General features: G+C 37.7%; 1 protein-coding gene across 1 annotated transcript in view; it reads left to right on the forward strand.

Annotated features, from left to right (window-relative positions):
- Nucleotides 1-19,859, forward strand: part of slc16a2 (solute carrier family 16 member 2) — a 34,943-nt gene extending 15,084 nt beyond the window's left edge. Inside the window, exons 3-8 of the mRNA XM_030144890.1 lie at nt 1,728-2,220; nt 3,559-3,702; nt 7,904-8,132; nt 13,270-13,542; nt 13,636-16,085; nt 17,428-19,859. Coding sequence (XP_030000750.1) covers nt 1,728-2,220; nt 3,559-3,702; nt 7,904-8,132; nt 13,270-13,526 — 1,123 coding nt within the window. The 3' untranslated portion in view covers nt 13,527-13,542; nt 13,636-16,085; nt 17,428-19,859. The remainder of the gene's footprint in view (nt 1-1,727; nt 2,221-3,558; nt 3,703-7,903; nt 8,133-13,269; nt 13,543-13,635; nt 16,086-17,427) is intronic.
- The last annotated feature ends 226 nt before the right edge of the window (nt 19,860-20,085 follow it).

Genomic DNA, 20,085 nt, shown 5'->3' on the forward strand with positions numbered 1-20,085 from the left:
ATTTATGTCTTTGTGCATAAGAAATCAATATAAGTAAATCCCCAAAGGAACTTTGTGTTGGTAAATGCAAGTTATGCAAATTTACAGGATTTCAGTTCTGTTGCAACATGTTGATGGTCATATGAACTATGTTTTCAGGTCAAAAATGTCCAATTTCATCACAATTAATGCTATATTTTCATGTCGCAAATGGCCAAGTTATATTTTAACTGAATTTACCTGAAAAACAAATATTCTATTCTTTTAGATTCCCCAATTTTTCTTACAAGATTCTATCCTACATATCACATGATTTATTTTTACAGGTTGCAATATGGAGTATGGTGCTGATCCATCCTGCTTGTGTTACCGTGAATACATACATTAAGAATGTCACACATCACTTTTTAAATAAACAGTTTTCTAATAATAAGCATTTTTATAAAGAAATAACAATTTTATTTTGTTATTTACTCTTTAGTATGATGATAAACTGTACAATAAATAATTCTGATTCTAGTTTTTGCACAGGGATCATTTGTGGAAACGGTGACATGGCTGCTGAGCATCAGTATGATGGGATCCGTAACAACCATGTCACATCTGTCCACTGCCACATTTTGTGTTTTTGTTAAAATGTTATTGTTTTAGATCCACAATACTAACATTTATGAATAAGAGGATGATTAGCAATAGCAAGTATATAAGTTTATTACTAATAAAGTACTGGTACTGACCAGATCATCATGGGTAATGTCACATCTGTCCACTGTCATGTCCGTCCACCAGAAAAAGTTTTCACATACACGTGCTATTCAAAATCCAATATTTCTGAAAATATAGCTTCCACTGTCAAATAATACCAGTAGTCTGTGCACAAATGTATTAGCATTATTTCAACACAGTTCTATGCATTTCTTACAACTTTTTTTTTTTTTTTTTTTTGACAAAAATGGCCACTCATTTGACCCCCTAAGTAAATTTTAGCCGTTAGCTGAAAATGTAACTTTTTCCTCACTGTTGTGGTTTGATCTATTAACCTTCGAATTTACTCTGAGTTTTTATGAACATTTACATGATCAGTAAATTCACTATTGGAAAATACCCAGTTTTTTTTACTGACAAATACAAAATGCTAAGTATAATATTGTAATAAATGGTGATGAATCACATAGGGAGGGTGAAATGTAGAGAAAAATTCATTTGGCAGTCACCACAAAATAGGACACGATGCCCAACATTCAGGTGCATTACTGTCACCTACTATGTTGATATAAACATTCTACTATGGTATTGAGCCCAAAAAAGCTAAAAAGCCCAGAACAGATAAACCATAACTGGCTCTAACAAGGACCGTTTGAGTTTTGCGTCTTTGGTGGGCTCTGTAGGGGAGGGTGAGGTGAGGGGTCTTCAGGTGTTGGCAGTCTGCAAATTCATCAGTAGATGCCAAAAAAATGTAATGCTGAAACTTTAACTGATTTTTGAGCAGAAACCTAGGGCAGAGAATGTGAAGTCAGGTATGAATTACACCCTTTAACTGATATTTAAATGTACCGATTCATTATTTCTTTGCTTGATGGTCTGTGTTCAACTGCAAGCCTTTATAATGAAGGGACCTCACAATCTTACCATACGTGTTTCATCAGCACCTTCACTCTTCCTCCCCTTTTTTCATTTCTTATTTGATTCTATTCAGACTAAATCTGTTTTTTTTTTTGTTTGTTTTTTTTTACTTTTGTCTGTTGCAGTTCACTGGGTGTTCGCTATTTCACATATGGCATACTGTTTGGCGGCGGCTCATCCTTCGCCTTCCAGCCATCGTTGGTCATCCTTGGTCACTATTTCCGCCAGCGCTTAGGCCTGGCCAACGGTGTGGTGACGGCCGGGGCCAGTCTCTTCTCCATGGGCCTCCCAGTTTTACTCAAAGTTTTGCAGCCTCTGGGCCTCAGCAGAACCTTTCAGATCCTCAGCCTCTTTATGCTTGTCCAGGCTCTGCTGGCACTAACCTTCAAACCTTTACTGCCAGCGGGGGGAGGAATGGGGCCACCAGGTATGGGTCCTGGCCCTTCTGAACAGGCAGAGCCAGGGGCTACTGCTCAGAGGGGGAGCAGGTGGATCATGACTCTGACTGGAGTCAAAAAATACTTCAACCTGCGTGTGTTTCACATCATCACATACCGGGTGTGGGCATTTGGAGTGGCCACAGCTGTACTGGGCTACTTTGTGCCATATGTCCATCTGGTAAGCTTATTTTCATTGCATTAGTGAGTAGGTTTCCTGCCTTTAATGAAATTATGTTAACACAATCTGTCTTCTGTTGTTTCTTATTCTTGCTGTTCTATTTCCAGTAGGACACTGAAGTCTGTAAAACTATATGCACTGGTTATATAACTAATGCTTTTTGTGCTAAACAGTCTTTTTATTGTCATAAACATCAGCTAATATAGATTTCATAACATTCATTCTTCTTTGAATCTGTCTGAAAATGTAGGAATCCTGGTCTTTTTCTCTACATCATGGTGTTACATAAACATTTTACTTTTGTGTAACTGTATCATCACATGCCTAATATAAAAATACTCTGCCAGTAAAACTCATCTGACTTCTAAACTCAACTTGGAGAAGCAGAGAAGGAGGGGGTTGCTATCCGACTCATTCTTTTGTATTGTGGGCGGTCTGGTGCCATTCACTTTCGGGGCCTTCCGCAAAGGGGCAGTGGAATGCATGTCAGCGGGGTGTAGGAGTGGTGAAAGTTGGCTTGTTCCTATTGATGAGATAATAGGGTTTTGAGCATAAGTACTCTGATTACATGTTACCTGCCAGCTTTCCAAAGTAGAAAAAAAGTGCTGTGACTGGTGGAAACAAATCCTTTCTCATGAAGTATTTTGCAAAGTGTGGCTTAACCCTGACAGCCTTTACTGATAGATAGTCAGATAGTGAAGGATGTGGATGAAGTGTAAAGCTGCAGTGTAGGGCTGTAAAGTTGATCTCCCTCTATCCAGATGTCGGATGTTCCAGCTCCGGCCTCCCTCTGTCAGGCCTGTTGTTTCAGGCCCAGACCCAGATGTAAACACAGCCCCGGCCTTTGTATTGGCTCGACCACCTCAGGAAACCTCTCCTGTATGGCCTCTCTGTATCCCTAAACATGCTTATCCTATGGCCATTGATGAATGTAGAGGCCTTCAAAGCAGAGCAAATATTTCGCAAGGGCCAGTATGTTCAGGAAAGACTTCAGAGGGTGGTTTCATGTTTTGGATCTGATTCGAGGGGTCAGGACTGAGTAGGACGGGCTGACCTGTATGCGTTGGGTCTTCCTGTCCTGCTGTTCGAAATGTCTGTTGACGAAGGCATTTTGTTATTCTTTATGACCTTGCCTTCAGAGTTTTTGATGGAGAATTTCTTTCCTCCACCAAAAAACACACATTTTCCTCACCCTGTTGACATGCAGATCAACAAAAAACTATAAAATATGTGGAAAAAATCTCCAGCAGGTTGTGTTGAGAAATGATGTAATGTGATATTGACCACCTAGTCACCATTAACACAGACAGCACTTGCTCTCTTTATTTTTGTGTTTAGATCAACTTTGTAAGGGAGCAGTTCAAGGGGACTGAGAAGGAATGGGTGCTCCTGGTGTGCATCGGGGCTTCATCTGGTGTGGGACGCCTCGCTTTTGGAAAGATTGGGGATCTCATCCCTGGTCTTCAGAAGATATACATGCAGGTAAGTAAATGTGTTCCTAAAAGGTTTCAATTTTCCAGTTTTTCCAGTTTATTGTAGAATTCATGGGATATGCAAATCTGAATCACTGGAATAATTACCTCAAGTCTCAACATGCTACCACGTAGGTTTCTTTTTTAAAATATACAGCTACTAGCTCACCCAAAAAAGTCTAAAAGAATAGGTAAGAGCCTTCCATCAAATAATTATTGATGCTGATAAATATGGCAAGGCGTTATTTAACCATAACTGATGAAGTGAGTAGCTTCTCTTTTCTTAAAGTTTGATAAAGAGCATGAAGATTGTGACTGTGTTTCACTGAAAAAAGGTCATGTGGTCTGATGAGTCCAGAGTGATTGATGCATCAGACCCCATGGAAGGCCCCCCCCAGTCTGAAACCTTTTGGGGACAGGGGGGGTCGGCAGGAGGCCTATGATGCCATTGCTCTATGCACGCCCCTTTTACGCCCGGCAGAACATTACGCACCCTGTTTTTTTTTGGTTTTTTTTTACACACCCTACTCCTCCATTTCTGCCTAATACACTGTTACATAGTAGTCCAACTCTTCCATCATCAATACAAGATGTTGAAGAAAAATTAATGCAACTCTGGATGGAAATGAAAGTTTGTAACATTTAAGTCCTGTGTGGCATATATAATATACAACATATTATATACATATATTTATACATTCCTGGATACAAAATATTGTCTGTGTCACCTTTTTGGCAGTGTATATTGTATTATATGTGGTCTGCATCTGCACAGAAAATTGAGAAATATTAAAGCTAAGAAATAGTGTTTTAGTTTGAGTATTTTTTTGTTGTTGTGACTTTTCTCTAAGAAACTTATATTCTTCCGTCAGTTTACAAAACCAAAAAAGTGTCAACAGAAGAAATGTTTTGAAGCGAAAGTGTCCACATATACTTTTATCAAAATAAGACAACCTGAAGGCCTTTTATTTGCACTTGTGTTTTGAGGCTCCTTTCTCCCAGCACTGTATTTCTTCCCTTTTTCATCCGCCTCCTCTGGTGCACTGAACTGAAAAGCTTTTTCAGTGTCAGTCTAATGAAGTGTTTTTTATTGTGGCTGGGTTGGCCAAAACCCACAGTGCTTTCATCTTCACATGTTTGACTACAGATAAACATGATTCAGATGGTAATGTTCGCGCACTTACCGTGTCAGAATGAAAGGCTTTTTTGTTGTCAGACAAATTACCTTGCTCAGTAGTGGATGGGGTTTATTTAAACTCAAGAAAATGGAACAGAAAAAGAAAAGCAGAGCATTTCATATAATTTCGTGGCAAGATAAAATCTTTTTTTTTTTTTTACCACCATGGAAGCACAAATGGATATGACAAAAAGAACACAATATGCAGTGCACTGTTTACACTGTACAACATATTCAGAAGAGATAATGTTTACTTTTAAAGGTCACTGTTGAGCTTAGTTTCACATACTGCTTCCAAGTAAAGAATCACTGACTACAAGGAAGTCTCTCTAATAATGGAAATGTTAGTTATAAAATCCCATTCTTTATCCAAACATAATATAAGTGTAGCTTTATTCTGCATATTGTAATTGTGCAGGGTTTAAATGTAACACACTTTAGCTCACTGGTAAGGCCTAGACTGTCACAGGTCACCGTATTAAAGTCATTAGCTCAGAGCTCAGTGTAATATCGCATTATTAGCTGAGTGTTTGTGGAATTAGTACAAAGGCTGGTAGGCAGCAGTTAAATAACATGAAGCACACTTAAAAATCTTAAAAATTAGGCTACAGCACACTATGTGGCAAATTTATATAGAAACAATGACTTTTTGTTTTTTTTAAATATTTTGCACATATTTAAATATTGTGTGATTCTAGTGTAAAGAGAATCAGATTATATTCTGTTTAAGGACAGTTGTTATGAAGATCATCTGCTATTAGTCTATTAGTCATAATCTTAATTCACACATGAATTTCTCCTCATAGGATGGTTTGTCATTAGAGTCTCTATAGACATTCATAGTTCTAAGACACTGAATCTTTATAGTTTTATTCCATTTCTGTTCCTCCAGGGTCACAAGCAGGGTCACAAGTAGGTGAAGCAGCTCAATTCATTAAGATAATTGTCATGTCATTAAACTGTTTCACTGAGATTTTTCAGCATCTACCAGACTTCAGTCTTTCTTTCTATCCTGCCTATGCTATTCATATTCAAATATCTCACTTACCATGACATTTAGTACGATATTCATCTCCCTCAGGATACATTTCAGTAATTGTAGTGATTTAACTTGTCATTCTGTGCCATTATCAGATTGATTTCTGATCAGATACCTGAAAAACTAAAGACACTCCCATTAACCTTAGTTGTATTTGTGTTTAATCTGAAAATGTTTGCATTTTAATAAATCAGTAGATAAATAAACTAGATGGATTATGATCTTGATAAAGTCTATTATTAAGTCTGTTTATTAAATAAAAGTATATTTGCCTTTGTAATTGCTTACCGGATATATATTGCCAATCTTGTTAATCCAGTTTTTTCTTATAAAAAAAGAACATTTCAGACTTTAGTAATAACATTCTTCCTATCCACTGTTGTCATTTCACATATCCACAATGACATTCTTCCTAAGACAAATTACATCATTTTTACCATTCATGAGTGTTGGCCTTTCAGTTTGTGATACCTGCAATGTCATTTTTGATATTCAGACTGAACTTTCTGTACATCTGCAGTAAAACTCTTACTAGAGATAACTCCTATTTAAAATACCTACAACCCAATGTAAAATGTTACCAGTTTTAATATCATCTTTCCAAAACTGAAAACCATTCCAGATACCCATAATGTTACAGTTTATAAATATCCACAATAATAAATAAATAAATAAATATGAATATTGCTGCCATACACCTAATTGTGTATTTTTTGAAATTATTATTTTTTGAGTCACTCTTGTTATTAATATTATTGATGGCTTTTTTTTTTTTAAACTAGAAATGATATATATTTTATATTCAAAATTACTCTTTGGATAGCTATAATGGTTTTTCAGTGTGGATATCTGATATTAAAATTGTCAGTAGTGTTATGCCTTTACTAATGCATTTAGAATTGTAGGGTTAGGGTTAGTATGCATTCTTTTCTTTTGACTTGGACAAATGTTATTTCGTGAATCTATCATGCATTTAAAGAGAGAAGTGTAGCTCCACTACATGTTAAAACAGCTTGCCTTAGCTTGCATGTCTGTAGATATACATTTATCAGAAATAGCTGATGACTGTTCAGTGTAGGACACATAATGAAATCATCACAAAGACAAAAATCGCAGAGGCCAGGATTCCATATTCAAGTACTGACAGACTGTATTACAATTCAGTGACAGTAAATGAATAAATTAAATAGGTTTCTGTTCTCATTTCACTCAGTGCCATCTGTGCTTCTGTTTGTAGAGAGGATGAAAGCTAGCAAACACTGTACAAGGACAGTAAATGGAAATTGAGAGAAGAAGCACCTTATAGCAGTGTTTTTCAGCCTTGGGGTCGGGATCTCATGTGGGGTCGCCTGGAATTCAAATGGGGTCACCTGAAATTTTGAGTCATTGTTAAGAGTAAAAATAAAAACTTACTAATAAAAAATATATGGTGAGTTGACAGAGACAATCCCAATACATAAAAGACAAGACAAACTGAAGCTGAAACTGAAGCACTGTGGTACTGTTTGTCTTTCAAATGTTCCTTGTGGTCGGTTTAAGATGCTGCAGCTCTTTCATAATTCATAGTTTGAGTTATTGTTTGTTCAGTATTAATTGTCAGCCTTGTAAATCCAAGCTGGACTGACTGTACATATCCTGACCAAGGAAAATAAAATTCTCACTTTGTGCAGTAATCTACACCTGGCTTTTCTGCCTCCGTCCATAATAATATACATTATATTGACTAAATGTCATCTAAAATTGACGTTTATTTGCAACATAGTACAGCAAACTGTTACATGATCTAAAACAAATTAATTCTAGTGAAAAAAAAATTTCTCCATTTTGAATGTCTGGGGTCGCCAGAAATTTATGATGTTAAAATGGGGTCATGAGCCAAAAAAGGTTGGTAACCACTGCCTTATAGCATTGAGGCCTTTGTAGTTGCGTTTTCCACCTCAGTAAATAATGAATAAGGGTCAAATCTGGTTAATGTGCTTCTCTTGTGTGTTCCAGGTGGTGTCCTTCATGGCTCTGGGCCTGATGTCCATCATGATCCCTCAGTGCTGGGTATTTGAGGGGCTAGTGGTTGTGTGTGTATTCCTGGGGCTGTGTGACGGATGCTTCCTCACCATGATGGCTCCCATAGCTTTTGAGCTGGTCGGGCCGATGCAGGCTTCACAGGCCATTGGTTATCTTCTAGGTCTCATGGCTCTTCCCATGACAGCCGGTCCACCCATTGCTGGTGAGAGAACTACTCTTTATTCTTTTGTCCTGATTAGAGCGTTGCAGTGATTTAAATAGTGACCTCACAGTAATAGTAACATTTTCACATTTCATAACAAGTAATAATAATAATAATAATAATAATAATAATAATAATAATAATAATAATAATAAAGTTTATTTATATATCACTTTTTGCAGAAAGATTTCACAAAGGGCTTTACCATAAAATCTGAAGTAAAATACTTAGGCAACAGAACACACTGATAAATATAGAGGTATAAAAACATACAGGAAGATTCAGAGACACAAGCATAAAAACATAAAAGCAATTGGTGCTACCCCTCCCCCCAACTAAAAGCCCGTCTAAATAAGAGGGTTTTCGGTTTCTTTTTAAAGGTCTCAATCGAGTTTAAAGTGCGAAGTAAAATAAAGTACCAAAAGTAAACAATGACAGGAGAAACATCACAATTCATATATTACAATAAACAAATGGGTTGAACTTTTCTTGAGTAACAATGCACTAAACCTTATAATTTTTGTGATTTTCAGCAACTAAAACTGTACTCAACGGAGTTAATTCAGTATGGTTTGGGTACACACTGACTGTAGGGTATGGCATTTATGGTGTACAACAAGTTGCTTTATGAGTAGCAGAACAACAGTGTCAGAAAATACAGGGAGTAAACGGAGACTAAGGGCACTTTCACTCTTTCCTCACTAGTTGTGAAACCTGCCCTGGACCATGATGTGAACCAAAAGGCACTGTCACAGTCCCTGTCAAACTGACCCATGATGAATAGTTCAATCTTTTTGACCATTTCCCGGAATTTACACAAAAACGGAAGAAAAACAAATGGAAGATGGAAGTTAAATTTGAGGCAAATTAACAAAATGGTTGTCTGTAAAGGCAGATGTAGCACTCATTGATTATGACAGCAGGGTGTATGAGTATGCTCTCAAATTTCCAGTGTAAAAGAACTGACATTTTTCGACTAAAATGTCCACAATATAAAAAAAAATATGAACCTTGGTTCTGACCTTGGTTCAAACTCTCAAGTATGAAAAAAGATAAAGTACACCAGGAAACATTGTGCAGCAGATTGCCTTTGGAGAGGATTGGGCTCCAAGCCAACAGCCGGCTGTATTTAAGGATTTGTCTTACGGACATTAAAGCACACTCAGGGTCAGATCCTGAAAATACTCAGAGAAAAGCTTTGTTTCCTGGAACACAGACTACCTGACAAAAAGGTCACAATTCATCACTCTGGGTAACTGTCTCTGAGACAGTAATGAGGAGCACTGGGGCTCCACAGGGGACTGTTTTGGCTCCCCTCCTTTTCATATTGTACGTAGTGGACTTAAAGTAAAACTCTGTCACATCCAGAAATACTCTGATGATGCAGCTATTGTGGTGTGTATCAGGAATGGACATAAAGGGGAAAACAGAGACCTGACCAAAGCCCCCTGTGACTGGGGTCACGCAAACTGCCTTCAACTGAAACAACCAGGCTGAAGGTGGTGGATTTTCAGAAGTGTAAATTCCCTCTTCAGCTTCACAACATTTATGGGGTGGACTCTGACGTGGTGCCAACATGCAAATATCTTGGTGTGACAAAATAGACTGATCCAAGTGTACATATGTATATTACCAACAGGACAAAGAATCAACTGTTTTTTCTAAGGAGGCTTAGATCCTGTCCAGTCAGTGGTGGTCAGTATGCTGTTCTGTGCTGAGGTCTGCTGGGGAGGCGGCACCAAACATAAGGACACAAGATGACTGGACAAACTGGTAAAGAAAGCTGGCTCAATGTTTGTAGAGAAGCTGGACTCCCCTATAGCGGACAGACACACACTGAAAAAGTGGAGGATGTCTTGGACTCTTCCTTATCTTCAGTACATTATGATGAACCAGAGAAGCAGTTGCAGTGAATGCTCATTCTTTTCCTCTGCCATCAGACTGTACAGCAGCTCAATCAATGTACGACAGAGAGGAGACTGAACTGAAGGACACTGAAGTTCCCTTAGCAATTCACTGAATACTGGTTTCATTTTAAATTTTCCTTTCTTCTCTTGAGCTGATGGAGTTTCCCCTGGGGATTAATAAAGTTAGTCAGTGTCTTAGCTGTATCTCAGTAATGAGCCCACTTCTGTTGTCTTTGCCTCCTCCCTCTCTTATCTGTTGTTCTGCTGTCCAATTGCCTCCCTCTCTAATAACAAGACTGTATAGAAGAGCACTCAGTGTACACCATTAATTTGATGACTCAAGCATCCTCCTGATGCCTCTTGCCAACCCCTTTCATCTCACATGTACCCGAACTTTGTTTTCCACAAAAGCTTCTGCTTGTCTTTTGTGACCTCAGCTCAGTAACTGGGAGTTCTCATTGTGGAAGCCTGTAAAACAAAGACAAATAAACCTTTAGCCAAGAAAAACGTCATAATCCGAGATTTCTTTTAATTCCCTTTTGGAAATGTTAATCTATTAGTTTAAAGCATACTGGATTAAAGTAATATTTTAACAGTATTTATTTCTTCCTCGATGAAAATACTACAGCAAATAAACTTACTATCTTGCTTGCTTTATATATTGAAAAATATGTCCACAGTATAGTGGTATACTCCATCTTTGTGTTAAACGCATTGAATGCAGTGTGATGTAAAAACCATTGATTCATTCTATATTAAAAGAAGCATTTTACTGTGACTGACATTAATAGAATTAGCAAATGTTGTTCTGTACAGTGTGTCCAGAACATTAGCAAGAATGCATACCAAACAGTTAACATGCACTCTAAGTATACAACCCTGCTTTCATGTTTGACGCTCAGCTGAACATTAAACATAGCGTTGCTGTCTGCTGAACTCACTGACCTACTCTTGTTGCTGTATGTGCAGTATGTTTATGTTACATCACATGCAGACAGAAATGTACAGCAGGATGTAAAGGGGTGGGGGGTGGGGTTTTACTGCTGGATTGTTTCACAGTGATAGGATCTCAACGTCATCTCCTGCTCTAGAGGACTGGGGGCCAGGCTGGGGAATGTACATGGACCTGAAGAATTTTGATAATTTTAACAATATATTATTATTATATCAACATATTTATATAATTTTAGTCATTTTCATGTTTTACTAAGTTAATGTGGCCATTTGATGAGTTGCTATTTGTATTGGTTGGTTATATTTTCACTTTTACAGTAGGAGGAAATTTTTAGGAGCTGAAATCAGAGGAAAAGATCCCAGAATCTTCAAATATTCACTTTCCCTCCACAGCTCCTACCTCTCGGCCCAAATCAAAAGACCTAATGTATGTGTAACCTGGAAACAACAGAAAACCTAACACATAAAATTAGAATGTTATAGCACTCAGTGGGGATAAAAATAAATAAATAAATAAATAAATAAATAAATAAACAAACAAAAAAGGTGGAAAAACTATTGAAACCAATGCAAATATAAAAAAAAAAAATTTGCTAAAACAAGAACAATTATTGGTAAAATATGGTAAAATTAAATATTTTAATTGCTCTAAGGATATAAAGGATGCAATCTTAAGCTTTTTCTGCTACTGTTCCATGTTGCAGCTGTAATTTTTCATGATCAGTATTTACAGGTGACAGCTGCAGCATAATAAAACCTTTTGAGTGTTTTATTGGTGCCCATATAATAATAATAATAATAATAATAATAATAATAATAATAATAATAATAATAATAATAATAATAATAATGAATTAGATTTCAATAGGCCCCCAAAGTGCTTTGCATTATTGATCCATTATTCATTTGCTCTCACAAAGACACTCTGAAGTGTGGCTGCCAATTCACTCCGACTACCACCAAAAATTCACACACATTCATGCACACGTCTGAGTGACACTAGAGGCAAGGTTGGTGAAGTGTCTTGCCCAAGGACACAACAGCACACGACTGGGACAGAGCAGGATTCGAACCACCAACCCTTGGGTTATTGGACAACCCACACTACCCTCTGAGCCATGGCTGCCAGCTATTAAAGAATAGTAATGCAGCAATATAATCCATATATGGCTGCAAGACCAATAAGTATATTATACATACATAAAATCCAGTGTTTATCATACCATAGAGAGATAGATGGCCACCCAACTTTAGAATACAATTCACAAATAGGAACAAGTAGTGACAAGTCACCAGAAATAAATCTTGTGGAGTGGTGAACAGTATCAGGTGGAGTGTTGCAGGTGAAGCATACGTGTATATGAAGTCACTATAATCTAAAAGTGATAACAATCAATAATCATCTTCCTATATATCAGCAAAAAAAACCCTCACCTATTCCTATAAAAGAAGCCATCCCACTGAAACAGGGAAAAAAACTCACCGGGTGGATTGGCTCATTTGTATTTCTGGAGTGGAGCTGGTTTACCTGGTGGAACATTTGCACACAGACAGCTGAGCTGTGGTATTAAAGTTAACATTAGAATTTCTCATTCAGTGCTGAAGAAAATGCCAAAGAAAAAGGTGCATATTTTTGTTAGAAGTTGCCATTTTCAGTTTGTAGTTGCAGCACCAATGTGGTGGTTGTTCTTTTACTGAGTAACTTTCAAAACTGTCACACAACAGGCATACAGTGTAACACAGGAGATACCAGCTAAAATCCTGTCCACACTAGTCACATACGATGTTAGAGTTTGGAGCAGAGTTTATATCCTCTTAAGCGTAAAGCCCAGAATGGACATAAAAAACACTGGATCCAGAGAGGACTTTTCACTTATCACCCCGCCCTCTGAAAGGGAGACAACGGGTATTGTTTTTGGTTCAATTCATTTGTTTTTTTGTTTGTTTGTTAACACTTTAGTAGCAAAACTATTGGTTGAATTCATACCAAATTTGGTTTATAGATTGCCGGTGACTCAGAATAGATGTCATTACATTTTGGGAAAAGTAGGTCAAAGTTCCCATTTACTTATAATGGGCGTGATACATGCAAGGGGCGGGGTTTGTTGTGCTTGGCACCAGTTGTTTTGGATTTTATGTTTATCCACCGTAGCCGAGACAACACAACTTTCCTGCTAGATGCCACTAAAGATCACACACTGACCCTTTAAGTCTTTCTTAAATCAGCAGTGTGTTTCTGAATTGGTTGATGATCTAATTTTGAGTTTTGTCTCCAGGTCTCCTGCATGATTACTTTGGGAACTACCTGGTGGCCTTCTCTCTGGCGGGGGTACCCCCTATTGTGGGGGGTGTGGTACTTTTCTTTGTGCCCTTGATACACCGCAGGCTCCAGCGTAACCAGGCAGCTGCATCGCCAGAGGAGACGTCCACGACTGCACACATGTTGCCCTCTGCCCCTGCAGCCGAGGGGTCCAAGAGCTGTTCCAATGGAGACATGCTACCCGGCTATACAGATGTGGAAACACATATCTGAGTCACACTGTACAAAGGTTAATTACACTTATCAAGCACACTGTGTACGGTCAATACACCCAAAAGATTGTGTGCTTAACATAATTTCATTTCCTTTCACCTGTTTACAGGGATTCAGCCACCAGCATCTTTCATTCATCCTCCACACCAGAGCTCCATATTTGGGCCTCACCCAACCATGGACTTCCTGTTACCTGACCTTTAACTTCTCGCCCTCCTACATATTCATTGGCTATTTGTTATTTTGATGTTGAGAAGAATCAAAATGGGCGCTCTGGAATGATTCCATAGAGAGGATGAAGAGGAGGCACCTCAGCGTATGATTATCAAAATATTTGAAAAAGATAAGCACAACAGTCGAAACTAGGCTTCAGTCGAGACTCTAAAGTAACAAATACCTCCAAGAGGAAACTAATGAAGAGATTTTAACAAACAGTAGTAATTACAGGATTTCACGGCTGTAAAAAACAGTGCTTTTAAAGTCCATAGAAAGACATAGTTAACCTAAGAGAGATATAAAATAAGAAGTAGTGAAGGGATACGTTCACAATTTTGTCATGTAGTACCTCATACATCTGATTTTTCAACATAATGCATTTTATTTAGGTTTGTGAGTTTGTCTAGGTCACCGTGATTATCTACAGACCTACTTTATTTTTCTCCTTGTCTCTATAGACTGTATAATGTACTGTGACAGTTACATTGGGAACATGCTGTATGCGTCTGCTATAAATGTCACAGAGGGTCAGTCACCTGAACTAAACTCTGCTGCACACTGCTCTTCCTTGTATTCACAGCCAGGGTAGACAACTTTAACAAAAGGACCAATGAAGTACTCTACCAGCCTGTCTGCTCAGAGGACAGATGTGTCAGTGTGGCAGCTGTTGATACAGCTTCGCCACAAAATCTGAATTATACCCAGTGTAACGTAAAGAATTAGGGTTTAGTCACAGTGACTTTGCAGATCGCACCAGGTTTCTTTATGTCATCACTCATTACAAGTGGAAGCTGTGGATCGGACATATGCTTGTTAAAAGACTGTACAGCCTTAACTTTCACCTTTTGTTATGTTTTTAGCAGGGTGCTAGACAATTGCGCATCAACTGTGTTTTATGGCTTTGAAAAATAATTGACACATAGCTTTTCGTAATGTGCACTCTGTTTATGTGTTGAGACATTGGAATCATACAGTCTTAACACAGGATGGTAACATAGATTTTTTTTTCCATATATATATATATATAAATCTCTGTATGATAATGCTAGCACCTTAGTATTTGGATTTTGATAAGAGAACTACTATGTTACAGTTTGTGACTAGAGATGACTACTGAGATGAAGGCTCCCAAACGTGGCCTCATCAGGTCGTCTCACTGATAATCCTAGCCGATGATTTGCTGCTTTAGTTTCATGATAAAGATTTTACTCACTGTGATGGCAGTAATGAAACAAAACTTTGTGCAGTTATTGTTGTATCATCATTGTTACTTAATTTCATTTATGCATTCGGAAAATCGTTTTATGCCTCTGGCAACCGTCCGTTAAGTACAATCGCAACAGAAAAGACATTACAATCAAAAAGAGATTTAACAGTAAAGTTTTTCACAAAATACCACATGCATACATCATCTGATTTTGTTTATCAGAGTTATTATGGAAGGTCTCTGGTACCGTGTAGGTTCATCTTGATGGTAACAAATTGTGTTTACCATAAACATAGTTTGAAACGTCACTCAGGATTCACAAAGCAGCATCATACTGAGTGGTTGTTGACCCACAATCTATCCTAAACATTTGGACCACTTACCTCTACACACTTCAGTTTAGTGGATCTTCTGAACAATGAACAAATGTGAAGTAGAGCTGCAATAATATACTGTTTGACTTTCACTGTGGTTACATGCATACAGTAGATGAATGGCTGAGAGGGGAACTGGGTCACATTGAGGGAGAGCGTGACCTCATAACATTATTCACTGACCAAATGTTCAGGTGGTATACCTTTCCTCTCTGGGCTTTAACTGCCATATTCATTCAGCTTTTTTTTTTTAACAGTTTTTGGTCTAAAAGCTACACAAACCTCACTGCTGAGTGTAGTTTTTGGAATAATGCAATGGGACAAAACAGTTCAGAGTAAGAAACAACTATACCTCAGTTGTCAAACAATCCTCAGCAAACAGATGAACACACATTCTTCACTTCATGCTTTCACTGTTCTGAATCAGGTCTCAGAGCCACAAAGCTGCCAAAAACCTGTTTTCAATCAACCTTGCTTGCTATGAAACCTCTCTAGTGTCTGCTAGGTACCACAAAACTGTGAAAATGTTTGTACTTCCATCCATATACAGACTAGTTATTTTACTTCCATAACCATACACTTCATTGTTGAAAATACTCACCATTCTTGCTTTTGAGTTTCCTTTCCAGCTTTTTGTTACTAATGTCTTCTCTTTGTTACTCAGCCTAATAGCTGATTGAAGAGGTGCCGTAATATAAATCTGTAATATTGTTATCTAAGGTTGAGGACACAAAACCATAAACAGTGGAGATTTATGGAATTGTTAAATAGGGCGTCTCAAAAATCCCTTTCTCTTCAGATCACGGTGTTATTTAAACCAGTCAATCTCCAACATGATAATAGCCCCCCCAAAAAATTTCAGCAAAATCTGTCAACGTTTGACCCCCACCACCACCACAAAGTATGAAGGGCCCATCAAAAAACGCCAAAAAATGCTGTTTTTGAATGCATTACCATGCTTAATGGATACTAAAGTGCCTAAAGTAAAGACGTTCATACTGCGTCACATGTGGTACCTGACTGAGTCTCTTGTGGTATTAAGTCTCTTTGATAAAGAAGTACCAATAGAAACCATAGCAGCCATGGCAAGACAACTGCAGTACAGAGAAATGAAGGCTATTGTCTCGGGTGACACGGTGGTGCAGTGGATAGCACTGGTGCCTCACAGACAGAAGGTCCTGGGTTCGATTCCAACACCAGTCGATTGGGCGCTGACAGGTTAATTGGTTAATCTAAATTACCCATAGGTGTGAATAGGTGTTTGTCTCTGTATGTTCAGCCCTGTGATGAACTGGCGACTTGTCCAGGGTGTACTCCGCCTTCTAGTGGAGGATAAAGCGGCTTCAGAAAATGAATGTCTCTGAGCTATCTGTCATTAACGATGCTGCAGAAAGAGGTGTTAAGGACATCCAAGATTAAGCCAATGCAGCCATGGATGGTGCCCATAGAGGGAACATCATCTTAGTGTCTGGTTCCCATAGAATCAAGCAACCAGAGTTTCTCAAGAATGAAATGGAAGAGAAACTATAGAGCGAGTAATATCTGAATAAATTGTGAAATGCATATGTATAAAAGTATGTCCAGATTATCAGAACCATGTCATCATTAAAGTCTTGGATTTATGCAACCTTAAATCTTGTATTTAGCCTTATTATTTAAGTGTTCAGCTATATTTGTCTTTAACTAAAACCTGTATTTTGCTGAAAAGGGGGTTAAGAAAATAGACATTGTGTTCAACTAAATTTACTGTTCTGAACTTCTTTCTATTTCAAGTTTTTAGCCTATAATTGAGTTATTTTATCTTAAAATCACCTTATTTTCACTTAAATATCACCTGATACAATAACCTTTGAAGTTGATATTACAGGGACGCTGTAAAATACCAGAAAAAGCAATTTGTGGACACTTAAGACCTCATTATATGTAATTTTCTGGGTTAAAATGAGCGTTTTTGGTGTTTTTTGGCGGGCCCTTCATACTTTGTGGTGGGGATGGGGTCAAATGTTGATGGATTTTGCTGAAATTTTTTGGGGGGGCTATTATCATGTTGGAAATTAACTAGTTTAAATAATACCGTGATCTGAAGAGAAAAGTGATTTTTGAGATGCCCTATTGTTAAATTATGTAAAGCATGTTTAATGCAGTTTATACAGCAGACAGTAGTACTAACAGATGTAATGTTACATTTTATTGGCTTTGCAAGTGCAGTTCCCACTAATGGGCAGTGAAGTGTGGGGACCATTCATCTGAAATTCTGTTACATATTTTACTAAACATGGTGCTGAGTCTTATCAGCTAAGTGCACTAATTTGCTGCCATTAAACTAGAGGCCTGAGCCTCCAAAATCCAAACTGAATCAGTGAATAAAAACTACTACAGAGGGATTATCCTCTGACAGCCATATCAACTCTAAAAGGTTGTTTCTATGCACAAAGTGTAGATATTTCAACACGACCTTAAATATTTTTTATGTAACTGTGAACATTTGTCACTGTTTAAATTTATGATTTATTGATTACTTTATGTTGTCATCTTGTTAGCTAGCAGTTTACTGTATCTGTCCCCACAAAGTAGCATGAAGGTCTGAAAAGACCCTAGAGTCAAAGTAGTAACCTCAATTAGAAACAGATCTGCCTTATCTGATTTTTATAGTCTGAGCAGTTAACTGAATGGGATTACTGAATATGCCTCCATCCAAGTATTTACATCTGAGTGTGAGATATGAGACACAACTGCAAAGTATGATGACATTGTATTTATCTTTTTGGATTTCACTATAGTCATTATCAGTCCTGAATGTTTCTTAATAGTCTCCACTTGATCTGATTGGAGTTGGTTCCAACCAGCCTCTGGTTAGAACCAGATGAGTGGTCCTTTATATAAATCTGCTGTAGATTTAAGTAGAGAAAACTGACATCTATCGACTATGTACTTCATATACTTTGTAATAGCTTGTAATTCACGTTAAACTGTTCTGATTTAATTTGTTTTTAATCATTGAGTTTTAGTGTCTTGATGTTACTTGTGATAAAAATAAGTAAGTGGAAAAAGTAGAGCCCATGACTTTGTAAATCTGTGTAAACTCAAAGTGAAGGAGCTGAAGGAATGAAGAATGAAACAGTACTCATGGGTGGTTGCATGGCATTTTGCCAAAGTCTTATTGTCTATGCAGCGTTGCTGGGCTCATGGTCCTTTTCCAATGACCACTTCACGTTCAGAAGTTCAGACATGTCGAACTCTTAACAGTGAATGTTTACTTGGACTCCAAGTTTGCATTTATCTCCTGTACTTGCAGTAGACTCAGACACTTAAACCTATAGGAACCTTTGTATTTGACCTAACTAACCCTACTACTTTTTATTTTATAATGGACCTACTATTTTGCTTTTGGCTTTTTTTTTTTTTTTATTACTAGGAAGATCTTGAGCTGTGATGGAGCTAATGGTTCCTTACCACAGTGACACTGCTGAACCCATTTCTCTGTTTGCTTTCTTTACTCTATCGGTTCTTGCCTGTGACATCTAGTGTACAGGTCAGAGCTACAGAGAGGCACATTCAGTAGACCAGACTAGACCAAACCAGATTATATGCATTAACAACTAATGTGCCATACATACATATTTCATCAAATATTTAAACATGCATCAGTAACTAAGACTTCTTTAGTTAAGTATTTAGAAAGTCAAACCTGGCTTTATCGTCTCACCGTTAGATGTCAGTCTGACCCAGACACAACCTCATACGTCTGCTTTTCATTGTGCCATTTCTCTGCTCCTCTGACCTCAGTCCTCAGTCACTGTGTAACTGGAGTACTTTCCTCAGTTTGAAACCATACATTCAATATGTGACGCAGGGTAGCTGAAGGCCTATATGATATATATTATGAAGCTGAGCCATGACTTGCAAAAGTTAATACCTCACAAACTGCCAAGAACCACTTCCAAGAATAATCCCTTGCCTGTGCTGTTGCCAGTATCATTCATCATTTTTCATTTTTATGTAGGAAATGTATTTAATTGCCATTTGTCAAAAATGAATGATGTGTAGATGCATCATGTGTTTCAGAAACCATGTATCTTTTGCTGCAGGTATCTTTTTTCCACAGTTACAAATATTCCAGCTGTTTCTTGTGATTTATACTGTATGTCCAGGCCTTCCTACAGCCTTACATGTTGAAATAGGAATCATATTGAGTGCAGGACTCTGCTGAACTTTCCTTCTCTAACCTCCAGTAAAATTGCTGCAGTTAAACCTCACTTCACCTCTATTGCCTCTCATCATTTATTATAAGCAGTCAGCTTCTTTTCCCCATGCAAGCTCTTATCTTTATATAAAAAAATTATACATATAATAGTTCTCTTCTGAGTTGCAAAATGTTCTAACGAGGCCAGTGACTTCATAAGATCTGAACATAGGTCATGCTGCTAGAAAATTAATGTAATTTTTGTGTTTTTTGTTGAAGTAATTTTTGAATCTGTATCAAAAGAGGCACATTTTTCTATTAAACCAACAATAAAGATGTAATATTAAAACCCATGCTGCTGCTTCTTGTTGCTCTTTTGTTGCTGCTCTTTCCTCACTTCAGATCCTGCAGGAGTTCCAGCATTAGCCATGCACTTATGCCAGAGATTAACCCCAGACCTCTTTGTGTGCATCCAGGCATGACGGTTAAAGCGGAAAAAAATAAGCATCTGTTTTTTTAGGGACACACTGTATACATCTTCCAACATGTGATCTGCTCTTATTACCACAACAAAATGGC

Source organism: Sphaeramia orbicularis, chromosome 10 (assembly GCF_902148855.1).
Source record: "Sphaeramia orbicularis chromosome 10, fSphaOr1.1, whole genome shotgun sequence".
Taxonomy (NCBI): domain Eukaryota; kingdom Metazoa; phylum Chordata; class Actinopteri; order Kurtiformes; family Apogonidae; genus Sphaeramia; species Sphaeramia orbicularis.